Raw genomic sequence first — 14127 nt, 5'->3', positions numbered from 1 at the left:
GCTTGTTGGATCCTGACCTATGACACTCACCCCCCTATTGTGTTCGCCGTATCCCGTTAATTACTTAGTATGTGGCGTAGAAGACAAACCTTTTTAACTTAACTGCAGTAAATATGATATTTTCTATTCTCCTGTTTTTGATAACTCAAAGTTTAATCCTCTTTTAACGATTTGATTATTATTTATTGTCTTAATATTTCGTGCTTGTATGTATTTTATGTGCACTTTTATGGTCTATGACCGAAATAAAGTTATCAAATGAATGAAATGAATGAATGAATGAATTTCTGCATGCCTTTTCGACATTTGGGAAGATGAGCAAACCTTGTATCACTTCTCACTCCCCCCTTCTTGGAATAAAGGCACAAAAATCCTGGCCAAAAGCTGGTGAACTGGATGCTTTTTCCTGCCTGGGCTGGTCCTTCTGGATCAGGCAGGATTTATACCCGGTAGGTAGATCAACCGTTCAGAAGCAGAGAACTCCTTTTGCCCTTATACATCAGCTGGACCCTAGGCAGTTTTATAGTCCAAGTTGTCGATTCGATCGAATGGCATCACATAATTTCAGGGTTGTCATGAGTGGTACATCATTCGCCAGGTATGGCTACTATATGATGCCCCAACTGCCCAGATTAGAATGGGTGGTCTGCTTCCTGAACTGTTTGCTATTAATCGAAGCACTCACCAAGGGTGCCCCCTCACCCCCATACTCTATGCACTTGCTAAAGAACTCGCCTTGCAACCTAATCATCTCATTATATGCAGACAACATCACACTTTATTTGAAAGACCCAGGCGGAACCTCAGCCCTGTTAAACTGAAATCTACTCAGTTCCAGGCAGCTGCGATTAATTGAAATAAATCCACAATATTCCAGCTGATGCTGAACACACTACCCCGTTAGCTGGACTTTCCATTGACCTGGACAACCACCTTATGAACGGGGTGGTCTAGTTGTCCCTGACCTTGAACTCTACTGTAAGTGCGTCCAAGCGCACTTTGGGAATTTCTGGCATTATCCTCTCCCATATATGGTGCACCTGCCAACTGAACATGGCGCTTATCCGAATCCAATGACATAGCTGTGGGGACAGAACCCAAGCTGCAACGGAATGGAGATCAACACAGCAGCATATACGCAAGCAGCATGGGATAACATTTGTAGTAGACAGCTCTCCAATAGGCTATTCCCCTAAACAAGCCATGAACCAGTACCTGTTACACTCATTCACTTGCAATGCAAGTACTCTCCGACAATTGCACATATGGGGTTTAGATACGATGGGCGATATATTCCTGTCAAGTTGGTTTTTAGAGTGCATGGCTTTCACACAAGAAACCCCAGAGTGAAAAATACAAACATTATTTCTACTTGCACCACAGGGAAATGGTTGTTGACAAACTGTAGGAGGGGTATACCCCTCCATCCAAGCTGAAACCCCCATGCCGAACCTCAAGGTGAGAGCACAGTGGTAGATGGTTCTGGGAAGGGACCTTTCAGACTGAGTGGGTCTAATACCGTAGCCAGATTGAAGAACTGTCACCCAATGGCAGACTGCGACTTATTCATTATAAATACATCCAGCACGCTTATCGCTCCCCGCACACCATATTTCTAAACAAACTTAAAGAGCACTTCCGCTGCGCTAGATGCAGAATCCTGTATGTGGATTTCTTACACCTAGTGTGGTGGTGCCAGAATACTGCCAATAAGTGGTTGTGGTACTGTCGACTATGATAGACGATGTGGTAGAGTTAGCCCCAATAATGGCATTACTGGGATATACCAAAAGTGGTCTGAGCTCTGTGAGGCGGTAAGCTTGCTGGCACTCCTGCTGATGAAGAGACTGGAATCCTGTGTGTGGAGAGAAGACAGCAGACCCAGAGTACAAGACTGATTGCAAAGACATTGTGTACTGTAATGATCAATTTGAACTCTATAATACTATGATGGCACAGACCCAGTGACCTAAGAATATATGCAGGGCCACTGGAATGAAGCAGCATGGAAGGGACAAATTATGCGGCAGGGTGGAGTAAATTATGTGGCGAGAAAAGGCAAACTATGCGGCGAATTGCAGCACATTCTGTGTGATAGCAGTACTTCATTATTTTAAATTGTTTACATTTGTTACACTACTGTCTGTGCCTCATCTCGTTAGTACCAGTTTAACACCCACTATTAGCAATAAGCAACAGAAAGGAGGCCAGTCAACATTTACAAAGGGCCTTCTACTGCGCGGCAACAGGTGTTGCTGCATTTTTAGTAACATTTGAACCATTTGGGAATTTGAGCTAGAAACATTTGTGTTGAAATCTACAGATTATGGGGCAAATGCGGAAAATCTATAATTATGCGAAAAACACCACAGCCGCACAATCACATAATTCCAGTAGCCCTCTGCAGTCCGTCCTCCTAAATCAAGACACTTTGGATCCCGAAATGGAATGAGTGAGAAGGTCTGGTGCAAATAAAGATATATCTGTATGGGGGGACATACTGCAGCAGTGGAAAATGGATTTCAATGGCCCATAGGAGATGCTATGGAAAATGTTGCCCTGTGCCGGGGTGGGAGTGTGGTTTGCACTGGGTCAGATCAGGGGGACAGCTGTATCACATGATCCCTATGTGTTGGATGATTATGCTGATGTTATGTATGGAGTGGTGTACCTCAGATATCACTGGCATGTGTTTCAATAAATAGCACTATTTTTAAAGTATTAGTAATTTGTTCGGCAAATTTCTCATTTGGAGTGGGTTGTAGTCTAACCTACTTCATGAATATTAATTAATGAGTTAGGTCGCAAATTGCAACACAATCTGACTGAAGGCATCACAGTGACGGAGGCTTGATAAGATCAGAAGACCAGCACTGCCCATATGATCACCTTTAAATAAAGTAAACCTTTTTATGCAGCAAGTTTTTCTTAAAGGAAACAGTATTGTGTTTAAAAAGAAAAGTTTACTTTTTTAAGGAAAAGTGGAATAATGCAGTTGAAAGTAAATGAGGAAAGTTTGTAGTGAAAGCAAGTATGAATGAAACAAGGTGGAGAATGGTTAGAATACAACAGATTTAAATGAAGCACATTCATATTTGCAGTTCTCACAAATTGCATGCAAATTATATTGAAGATATACAACTATCATAGGTGCAGCTAGTAAGTAATCACACTCTAAATAATTAAATAAAGTAGGTAGCTGAGGTATAAGGTGTATACAAGCGCCTGTGGGTTGCTCAGATGAAGTGTTGGTTTTGCCACCCACTGGACAGGGAGGATGGCAAACTAGTTGAATGAAATGAAGACTTGCTTTCTCACAATCTTTCTGACTTTCTTTTTCTTGCACCGTTTTGCTCCCAAATTCAATGTAATCCTTTCATGTCCATCTTTTTCTCACTCTCTACCTCTGTATTTTCTTTCTCACTCAATAAACAATGAGCTTATTCTCCTCTAAGTTTCGATTGTTTACATTGACACAATCTGGAACTCTGCATAATCTTCTTTTCAATTGCTAACACCATTTAGCTCTCATTAAGACAACCCCCCAAAAATTGCCGTAAACTGTATATTCAATGAATGCAACGTTTTACAGTCTGTGCAGACTCATATCAGTGACACTTGAAAGATGTGTTTATTACAGGAATTGTTCCGGGAGCAAGTGTCTTCTTGGATCAGTGACCGCAGGAAGTACTTTTAAGCAGGGGATCAGATTAGGTTTGCAGAATGTAGGTTATTCTATGACGTGGTGTGTTCACATGTCACTGTGGGATTCAGAGTTGAAAATGATCATAGCAATGAAGATTTCTTTGTCTGTATAAACATTTATGGTACTGGTTTCATAAAGGTTTGACAAAAGGAAATAAAACGACTTCAAGCTGAGCCCTTTTGGAATTGACTGAGTTGTTTGGAGACTCCACTTGTTAAGTTAGTGGGGGGGGGGGGGTTGGGACATCCTATACTGTCATCTACAGGGGCACTAGCTTCCTCATGCACTTGGGGTCCCATTGCTGGATGGATTCTCCAGCGTAAAAGGAGTACAGCCTTCTGATCGAGTCCATCCCTGTTCTGCGTGATAGTGACCTGTGTGACAGCATTAGGCATGGCAGCAACAGGACTAGTTGCAGCAGTTGTGGTTGTAGCAGGATTGCCAGAATTAGTCTTTCCTTCATTGAGGGTTCTATCATCAAGCTCCTTAACAGCAGGTGCAGACACAGCAGAGGTCAGTAAAGCTGGCCGTGTTACAGTATGACTACTTGCTACAGATGTGGATGAGGCAGATGTCATTGAAAAGGTGGTTGTGGAAGGTGTGGTCAAAGTAGACTGACAGACAGTTGTCTTTCCCTCAATGAGCAAGGTAGCATCACACTGCATTGCAGCAGGCCTGGTTGCTTCTGACATAGTTACTGTAGGCATATCTTCACAAAGCAAGTCCCTGGGTGAGGCTACATTGGGAATCAAATCGTTAAGCCCTAATGAAGCAGTCCTCATCATATTAGGTTTGATTAAATCAGGTTTGGAGACAGCAGGCATGACTACAGCATGCTTTCCTTGAATGAGCATGTTCTCACCAATTTCTTCTAGTGCAAGCTTCACTGAAGTAGGTTTAGTCACTGTGGGTATGGCCATAGTAGAATTGGTTGCTTTACATGTGGTAAGATCATGATCTGCCATAGGTTTCTCTGTAGTGGGACTTCTCTCAATCAGTGCGCTATCAGCCGACTCCATTGAAACAGGCTTGTTAGCAGGACTTACCGTCAATTCAGATGGGGTTGAATGAGTCTTGGCTGTAGTTGACATAGTTACAGCTGGTGTTATTATAGGACATGTGGTCACAGCAGGTTCATCTGTTCCAGACCTTCCAACTATGAAGGTGGGATCAGCAAGCACTTTCAAAACAGTCTTGGCTGAAGCAGGCATGGAGGAAGCAGCTGTGTTTGCAACAAGCTTGGGGGTATCAGGATTAGTTGCTGGAAACTGTATCATGGAAGCTATACCTGGAGCAGGTTGAGATGAAGATGTTATGGTCTCAGCAAGTTTCCTTCTTTCAGGCCCAGTTGGAGCATACATTTCTTCAATGTGCAGGGTACCAGAAAGCTGTTTTTCAGCAATCTTCGTCTCTGTAAGTATGTTTGCTCTAATCATAGCCTCTAAAAGTGGGCCGGCATGCTTGACCACAATAGGCACAGTATCATTAAGCTCTGTTACAAAAGGCATGCTCACAACAGAGTTGGTCTCTGCAGGTATGTCCACACTCTGCCTGTCGGCAGGCTTGGATGTTTCGCATATTGTATCATTGAGCTCCATCAGAGAATCTTTGTTTGCAGCATAAAGAGTTTCAGAAGAGGTGGCTGTTGCAGATATGGTATCTGCAGGGGTGGTTACATAATGTGGTGTCACAGAAGGTATGTTTGCAGCAGGAATGACTGCAGCAGGCACATTCGTAACAGGGGAATCAGCATAAAGCTGCACACCATGTTTCGCCACATTGGGGCTGGCACGATTAGTCTCGGTCCTAGCAGGTGTGTATACTATAGGCTTGTTAGCATCGAGGGTAGTGACAGGTGGTGCAATCCCAGCAGGGGTTACCAGGCTCCTGATTTTGTCAGTACAAACATTTCTGTGCATTTCATTTTCAAACCTTGTGCTAAATGTCTGATCACACTTCGGACATGGTTTAAGTTTTTTCGCTGTGTGCCATATGGTCCGGTGCCTACCCAACATAGCCTTATACCTGAAGCCCATTGAACAGTCGACACACCAATAGGCTCCTTCGGTTAAGGAAGATTCACATAATGGTGGCAGGGCTTCTTAGTGGTGAATTCCAGAGATATTAGGATTGTAGCAGACTGCCGAAGCATCCGGCATGGCAACAGATAGTGTAGGAACCATGAGAACAAAACCATCGACAGGAGAGCTCGCTACAGCAACCGTGCCTGAAGAAGACAAGGTTGAAGCAGGTTGGGCTGCAGCAGGCATGCCCGCATTGAGAACAGAATCAGCAAACTGTGTCACAGAAGGCATGGTAACAGTAAATGTGGTCGGAGCAGGCAATGTAATTGAGGGGGTAATCACAGAAGCAGGGTCAAGACAAAGCCTTTCCATGTGAGTTTTGCAATGCTCATCAAAGTCAAGCTTTGTAAGAAAGGACTTCTCACAGCATTCATATGGCTTCTACAATGAAGTACTAGGACAACACCTCAGATGTTCAATAAACAAAGCCTCACACTTGAAGTCCAGCATGCAGAGATCACAACAAAAGGATCTTTCAGCAGATTCAATCCCGCAAAGACCAGATGGGGTTTCTTCTTGTTTACACCCATTGTCGTTACAACCATTGGCGACATGGGTCTTCAGGTGATCCACGAGAATGCTCATTTGGTGAAAACTATCTCCACATGTAGCACAAGTAACAGCAGCGGGTATAACTGCAGAATGAATTGCAGTTGAATCGGCTACTGCAGAAGGGGATTCGTCTTCAGATTTTGGCACAACAACCACGCCTGCTGGTGGTGCAGTGTTAACAGACTCTGTGACAGCAGGTAAAACTGAAGAATGAGTTGTCACTGCAGGTAATGTTGAAGCAGGCATATCAACAACAAGATCATCAGGTCTGTGGGTTCTGCTATGTTTTTCAAAGTCAAACTTTGAATGAAATGTCTCAACACAGTGCAAACATAGCTGTGGGCTCTTGGTATCATGCCAAATCTTCTGATGTTCACTGAAGGTGGGCTTATCTTTCCAGCCCATCCCACAGTCAGCACACCAGAAGGACATCTCTGAAGTGGAAACCACACATGGCTGTGAAGGAGTTTCCTGGTTTGGTTTCACAGATGCATTAGGGGTGCAGATGACAGAGGTGGTGTTTGGGATGGTAGGAGGGGGAGTAGCAACAGTCTCAGGCATTGCAATAACTGGACATTCTGGTTCAGAATGGGTCTTGAAGGTCTTGTCAGAAACAGGTGTTACCACAGAATGTTTCCTCAAGTATGACTTTCTTGCAGTCCGCTTGGCAACCGAAACTAGATTCATAGCAGAAGAAATAGAATCTGCAAACTTGTTAACCCGAGTCATCCCCATATTATGTGTAACACCATTTGATATGGATGCAGCCAGTGTTGCTGCATCAGGCATTTCTCCAGTTCGGTCATTTTGATTGGCAGGTAAGGAATTCTCTACACTTGTAGTTTGTTCCACACCAGGTTGCTTTTCTTGGCCTAAACTATTTATGTTTTTGTGGCCATTTGGATATGTCCCCAGCTGAGGTATTGCAACTTTAGATATGGCTGCATCTGGTTTTCCAAGCCAAAGTATTGTCACTTGATGTGTAACTATAGTCGGTACAGAGGCAGTCAGAATGGTTATAGTAGGCATCTGTCCAGTCTTCTCACTCTGATGGACTGCCAAGGGATTCTTTAAGCTGGAAGTCTGGTCCAATCTCAGGTGCTCTGTTTCGTCTAGATCTCTTTTGCTTGCTATACAATTGTTAGACTTCTCTTTTGACTGGACCATGTGGTGAGAAGATAGTTTAGTCATTGGATTTAAGCTTTTGCCATCATCTGAGCAGGAGAATGGTATTTTCCTACAAGGGATTTTCTCATGGCTAGACAGCTGGGGCTTAGATTTGAAACTTTTCCCGCAAACTAAGCACACAAATGGCTTGTTCAAGGAGTGCGTTTTTTCGTGCCTGTAAAGGTAACGCTTATGAGTAAAGCTTTTCCCACATTCTGCACAAGAACACACATTCTGTCCATTGTGGATTTTGAGATGGTTGTGGAGTTCCATCTCTGAAATGAAGCTTTCCCCACACTCCGCACACTGGTGGGACATCACTAGAGTGTGCGATCTCAGGTGAACTTTCAGAGCCTTTTTCAGAGCAAAGGTCTTCTTGCACTCCGTGCAAGAAAATCTACTGCCACCAGTATGGCTTTTCCTGTGACTTCTAAGAGTTTCCTTAAACCAATATTTCTTCCCGCAATCTGAACATGAAAATTGCTTCTCTTCCATGTGCATGGCCTGGTGACGTGTTAACTGATGACTGTATGCAAAGGTTCTTTCACACTTAAGGCACTTGAAAGCCTTCACTGCTGAATGGATTTTACGGTGCACGCTGAATGAACTATAATAGGCAAACCTTTTCTCACAATGGTCACACTGGTAAGGCTTCTCTCCTGTGTGGGTTCTCTTGTGGTCCTGAAGTAAACCCCACCATCTATAGGTTTTCCCACAATCTGCACACTTGTAAGGCATCTCTCCTGTGTGGATGCGCTTGTGCTTGGTCTGGGAAGACATGGAAGTAAATGTTTTCCCACAGTCATTACATTTGTAAGGACCGTGAGATTTGTTTCTATTTCTAGTATATGTAGGGAGGTGTCTCCACAAGTCTCTTTTGCTTTTGAAGCACTTTGTACATTGGATGCAACTATAGTCGTTCTCCTTTGTGTGGAAGCGCTCGTGCACCAATCATTTGATATCATGATTGAAGTGCATCCCACAAGTTGTACACTTAAACGATTTATCTCCTTCAATAGTGATATTAGAAGTGGTCCTAGGAAATGTTTCTTCCCCCAAGTGCCCCCCCTGCTCCAGAATCTCTGCTCTTAAGTGGTTGCTGATTTCCATGTGAATTTTCAGTGCAGAATCACTTTCAAAGAGTCTCCAACAACAACAACACTCATATGCCTTCTGACCAGTGTGTCGTAGCTCATGTTGCCAAAGAGAGTCTTTCCTTTTGAACCCCTCCCCACATTCTTCACAACTGTGCCATTGTTCTCCTGTGTGAACCTGCCCATGTGCTTGCAAGTTGCTCTCGCTTTTGAAGGTTTGTCCACAGGTCATGCATTTAAATGGCTTCTCAGCCTGAGCGCTGCACTGGTGGATGATGAGACTAGCCTCTCTCTGGAAAGTCCTTTTGCATTCAGCGCAAGAAAAGATGTCTTGAACAAGCCCTTTTAGCACTTTCTGCCCTTCAGCATGTTGCTTCAAATGCTTCTGCAGTAACCTTTCACAGTTGAAAACCTTCCAGCACTCCCTGCAGCTGAAGATTTTCTCTGTAGAGTGAATCCTCTCATGAACCTTTAGATTTTTGAAATACTTGAATGTTTGATTACAAATGTTACATGTGAAAGGGACATTCTCTTTCTTGTGCCAAGATGCTTTCCGGTGAATTTTTTGATGCAACTTTAATCTCTCTTCACTTGCATAGCATTTACCACACTCACTACAGACATGAGACTTCTCAATGCTATGGGTACACCTCAAAGAATGTAGGCGAAACTTCGTCTTGAAATAATATTGTTTGCCACATTCCTGACAGGTGAACCTTGGTGGAGCATGGATTTTACTATGTGCAAGGAGGCAGTCATATTGTTTGAAATCCGCTCCACATACTTTACATTCAAAAGGTCTCTCAGTGGAGTGGATTCTAACGTGTTTCAAGAGCACAGGCTTGAATTTGAAACTTTTCCCACATTCTTCACAGGTATGTAAAGTTTTCTTTTTTTTCGGTTTCTCTTTTTTTGAACAGCTTGTTTTTGGTTCTTTTTTGCAGGCAACTGATGATCCTGTTTTAGTCAATTGTTTCTTAAAGCTTCTAAGTTTCATTGTGAGTGCGCAAGAGTCTTTTAGGCTCCCAACAGTTTTCTTTTTCTGAGGTGGCTCTATTTGGTATTGTGGCAGAATGTGGCAGTTAAGTTTCCGTTAACAATTCTCTGCTGTACACTAGTGTTTATTCATGCTATCAGTCTAAATCTGTGAGGGACATGCATCACATTTCCAAAATGCAAGGGTTTCAGTGGGTTTTTCAAGTTGTTTTAGGCAGGGAATGGATGAGTGGAAAATACTCCCCTCATTAATTTTCTATTGTGTAAAGTTTTTCATTACTTTTTAAAAGCACTTCTCTGATACAGTTGATATACTTGCCACTTCCTGTGTAGGGTGTTTTTACTCTAAATGTTCTTAGTTCAGTTGCACAGGGGATGGAAGAGCTCTCTGAATTTCCTGTAAGACTTTTCTGTAGTACTATGTTAGGTTCATATGTTTTCTCTTGCCCATGTGCAGGGTTTTCTCACACCATACTGAAGAATGTTCTCAACTCCCTGTATGTTCTTCCCACTGTGGAAAGTTTACATGTTCCTGACAGGTACTATGAAGCTTTCTCTGCATTCACTGTCTTCATTTGGAGGCTATCTGTTCTGTAAATTTTTGACACAGAGAAAGATCGTGTTTCTTCCGGCTGAATCGCTTTTAAGTAAACATTGTCTGGACATTCTTCTTGATCAATTCTTCAGACAATGGGTCAGGCTTATCTGCAGAAATAAAGATCCTAAGTTACTTGAGTAGGAAATTTACATTTAATAACAACACTTTGTCATTTACACAGAGCCACAAGCAGAGGATGGTATTAGCGGGAAGGAAATGCTATTTTTGTACAATAGAGATCACTAATGTGGGTCAACTCTTTTCTGCATAAGTTGTTTAATATAAATGCAGCAGCTACAGATAATGTATTAAAGTTATTTTTTTCGTACAAAAGCACAGAGGTCACTGGATTTATTGGACTTTTGATATAAATACAGAATTCTCAGATTTACTAGGCTTCCGTTAGGTCTCTTCTACAGCGTAAAGATAATAATTGAAAATACTGACATAAATAAAGATTTGAAGCACTGTGGAACGAGCCTCGTGGCACATAGCCAAAAATAATAAATTACTAAGACAATTTATTAGTGTTGTGTACTTAGCAAAAGGTAGATTGTTCTTGAAAGCACACCCTGGCATGCTAACAAGTCATTTTGTGTGGAGGCTAAGAAAAACACAACACTGTGCAGAGTAATGGAGGTTACTATTTATTTTTAAAAAGTGAACGCTGAAATATGGTTATGTTGTCACTGAAATTGCCACCAAACTATAACGTTTTAAACATACACAATCAGTTTTAGTGGCAACATAATGTTTTACACCCACAGAACCAATGAAATTCACCAGTTCTAGTTCACTCTGGTAACCTTATTCCGTGCCCTAAGGTAACTATAACTTGTGCCCCCAACATGTATAGTTTTCTCATCAATAATTTAATAGCACATTTTGCAATGATATTATTAATGGCGTCATAAAAGATGTCATGATTGATGTATTATGTGGGGTATTAGCAGTGCATGACAAGGGCTTGAGTTATAGTTACAGTAGGACAACTGCCACTGCATCGCTGCTAATGGTGGCAGCCAATCAGATCTCTTCAAGAGATCTATTGTATCCGCAAATCCTTCGCGGCATGTAATATAATTGCCCAAAAAACACTGAATTGATTTACCAGAAATCACAAAAAGCACTTTTTCTGGACCAAGATCTAGCTTTCTTCCAAATTTGCTGTAAATTAGTGGCTTAGGCTGTAGCGGTCTCAAAGGTTCCTAAGGGAAAATGAATGGGAAAAATGTGTTTTGAGACCACTCCCCCTTTTTTTCTCAGCCCCCCCTTTGACGGATGTCCTCCAAAACTTTCCATTTAGGAGCGGAGGAAAACATATATATTTTTTAAGGTTAATGAAGCTTCATCAAACAGCACCAAAAAAAATAAGCAAACAAAAAAATGCATTTCCTATGGAAGCATGATCCCAAATACAACTACCCAGTGGTGACCCTCAATAGTTAACACATATGTCAATTATTTGGGATCAACAGTGACCGCCACAGGGGAGTGATCCAATAGTATTCTTGGCAGGTGCAGTATCTTTATGGTCCAGGCCACTACACCACATTCCTAGTGTCAATCCAGAAATCAATCCTTAATGAGGATTCATGTACCGTGGAGTGAAAAGTAAACTGTTGAGCTGTATGTATGTATATATATATATATATATATATATATATATATATATATATATATATATATTTATTTATTTATTTATTTATTTTAGGGTATTTGGCGTATGTTGCAGTTACCCCCCTACTTTTTGCCCCCTCTTTTGTTAAGCTCCTAGATGCTGATTTTCGACCCAACAGTGCACTAAGGCCTGCTAACCAGACCTCAGTGCCTGTGCTCCTTCCCTAAAACAAGGTGTCCCGGAGGGGTTGGGACTTGTGGGGAATCAGCCACTAGACTGTCTTGGGATGCTTTTGTAAATAGAAACACAGGTGCCTTCAGGAGAGGTTTCAAAGAAGGTTTAATTGGGATATATGTCTTTTTCATTGGAAAAGGCAGTCCACGGATAAACAAGAAGACACCAGGGTCTTAAATCATAACCGGCTTCGTTTCAGCTCAAACTTCCGGGGTCTTGACAGGCGAGGAGATGCTGTCCCAGGGACGTCTTTCGAGACTTCCTCCACCGGTGCCAAAAGAAAAGGAAAGTGGGGGTCAGATACTCGTATCGCTTTCGTACGTCTTACAGGGCCGGGGGTGAAGACACAATTCCCATGCAAGGTGCTCGTTACACTCAGTCTGGGGTGAGGGCAGTGCTCGTGCAGAGGGAGGGGGAAGTAAGGGCGGTGCTCCTCACTCGCGGGGCTGTTTCCTCCGCCCAACCCAACCCGCTACCCGGCCACGTACCTCTTGGAGCCACGCTCCTCCCACGGGACCGTGGCTGGGTGATGCGTTTTGTTGTTGGCCTCCTGGCTTGCCGCTCACTCTGCGCTCGAAGTCTCTCCTCTCGTCCTCTCCTACACTCGTCTTCACCAGGGAAACGCCTTCCTCCGAGCTCCGGACACTTCCTGCTTTTGGCTTGACGTTCTCGTCGGAGGGCGGAGCCTCGTCCTCAAGATACCATTCCTTAAAGGGGCCGCTTCCTTGGACATCGTCGGTCCAGTCGGCCTCGGGCTCAGCCGTCCAGGTGCATTGTGGTAGCTGTGGGGACAATGGGCACGGTGAGAGAGGGGTGGCGGACCACCAGTCCTTAGGTCCAACCATGTCCGGTCCGCCCGCCCCGTCACACAAGGTAAAGTCTAATTGTGCTACAATTGGCTAAGGATTTTAGCACCAATGTAAGTCCCTACTGCAGGTACCAGGGTAAGGGTGCTAAAGAGGGTCCCTAAGGAATGCAGCATATCCAATGCCACCCTAAGGGACCCACATACAAATTCAACACAGACTGCCAGTGAAGGCTGCGTGACATGATGCAAACCATGAGTGAAAAACCAACCTGACGCACTCCTGTGTGTCATGCTAACGTCACTGCATCTAATGTACGCAAACAGCCCTACAGCAGGCCTTGAGCCCTAGGAGGTGGATTATATTTTATGTGAGGACATATCTGCATCAGCAGATATGCCTCTGATGCCTAGTTCTATAACTTGATAAATCAAGACGGCAGAGAAGCCATCTTAAGGTAAGTACTGGGCATTGGTTAAAACTAGTTCTCCAGCTACATAATGGCTTTCGTGAAACATATGTTGTTTGGTATCAAACACCTCTTTTTAATAACCCCACACTAATTACAGAGAGTGATTTATTAAAACATGCACCCAGAGGGTACCTTAGAGGTACCCTCTGAAACCTACCAGCCCTCTTGCGTGCTGGATGACTGGTCTAGTCAAACCTGCCATCACAGACGAGTTTCTGATCCCCTAAGAGGTGAAAGCCCCACTCTGAAGACAGAAACAATGCCTGCTCTGGGGAGAGCCTGGTAAATTAGCATTCCAAGGCAGGGAGCTTCATAGAGCCCACTGCCTTTGGAATGCAAATCTGGCTTCCCTCAGAGGTGAGGGGCTGCCAAAACCCCTTGTTCAGGGCTCATTTGCACAAGGACCGGCGGGAAATTAGCTATGCAGGAGGCGTGTTGCACTGCCAGACTGGACACACCTCTAGGGTGACCAAGCTTGAAGTGAACACCACTGTTAGAATTCCACCATCTTGTGTGTGGTGGAATTAGAAATTCTGGGACAGGGTGATGCCCACTCCCCAAAGGTAGTGGTCATCTAGGGGGTGTAGTGACTCTAGGGGTAAGTAGCTATTGGTTACTACCCCTCATTCCCATTAATGCCCCTAAATTTAGTATTTAGATGACTCCCAGATACTGCTGCCCCGAGAACTGAGGAGCACGACTGATTTGGTGCCAATCCTGCCAGCCTGCCTGCTGCACCGCCCCCTCATGGATCAACCATTTCATCCTGTTGCTGTGCATACCTCAAGAAACCTGGA

General features: G+C 43.5%; 1 protein-coding gene across 1 annotated transcript; it reads right to left on the bottom strand.

The window, feature by feature from the left end:
• Window positions 1-2943: 2943 nt before the first annotated feature.
• LOC144785254 (uncharacterized) lies at window positions 2944-9600 on the bottom strand. Its single transcript, XM_078664261.1, is given in 1 exon segment — window positions 2944-9600. A coding segment is annotated over 1 exon segment (5730 nt). The 3' UTR covers window positions 2944-3870.
• Window positions 9601-14127: the final 4527 nt, after the last annotated feature.

The sequence above is a fragment of the Lissotriton helveticus genome, chromosome 10, assembly GCF_964261635.1.
Source record: "Lissotriton helveticus chromosome 10, aLisHel1.1, whole genome shotgun sequence".
Classification (NCBI taxonomy): Eukaryota; Metazoa; Chordata; class Amphibia; order Caudata; family Salamandridae; genus Lissotriton; species Lissotriton helveticus.
The sequence above is the reverse complement of the archived record's forward strand: the minus strand, read 5'-3'. Positions and strand labels throughout refer to the sequence as shown.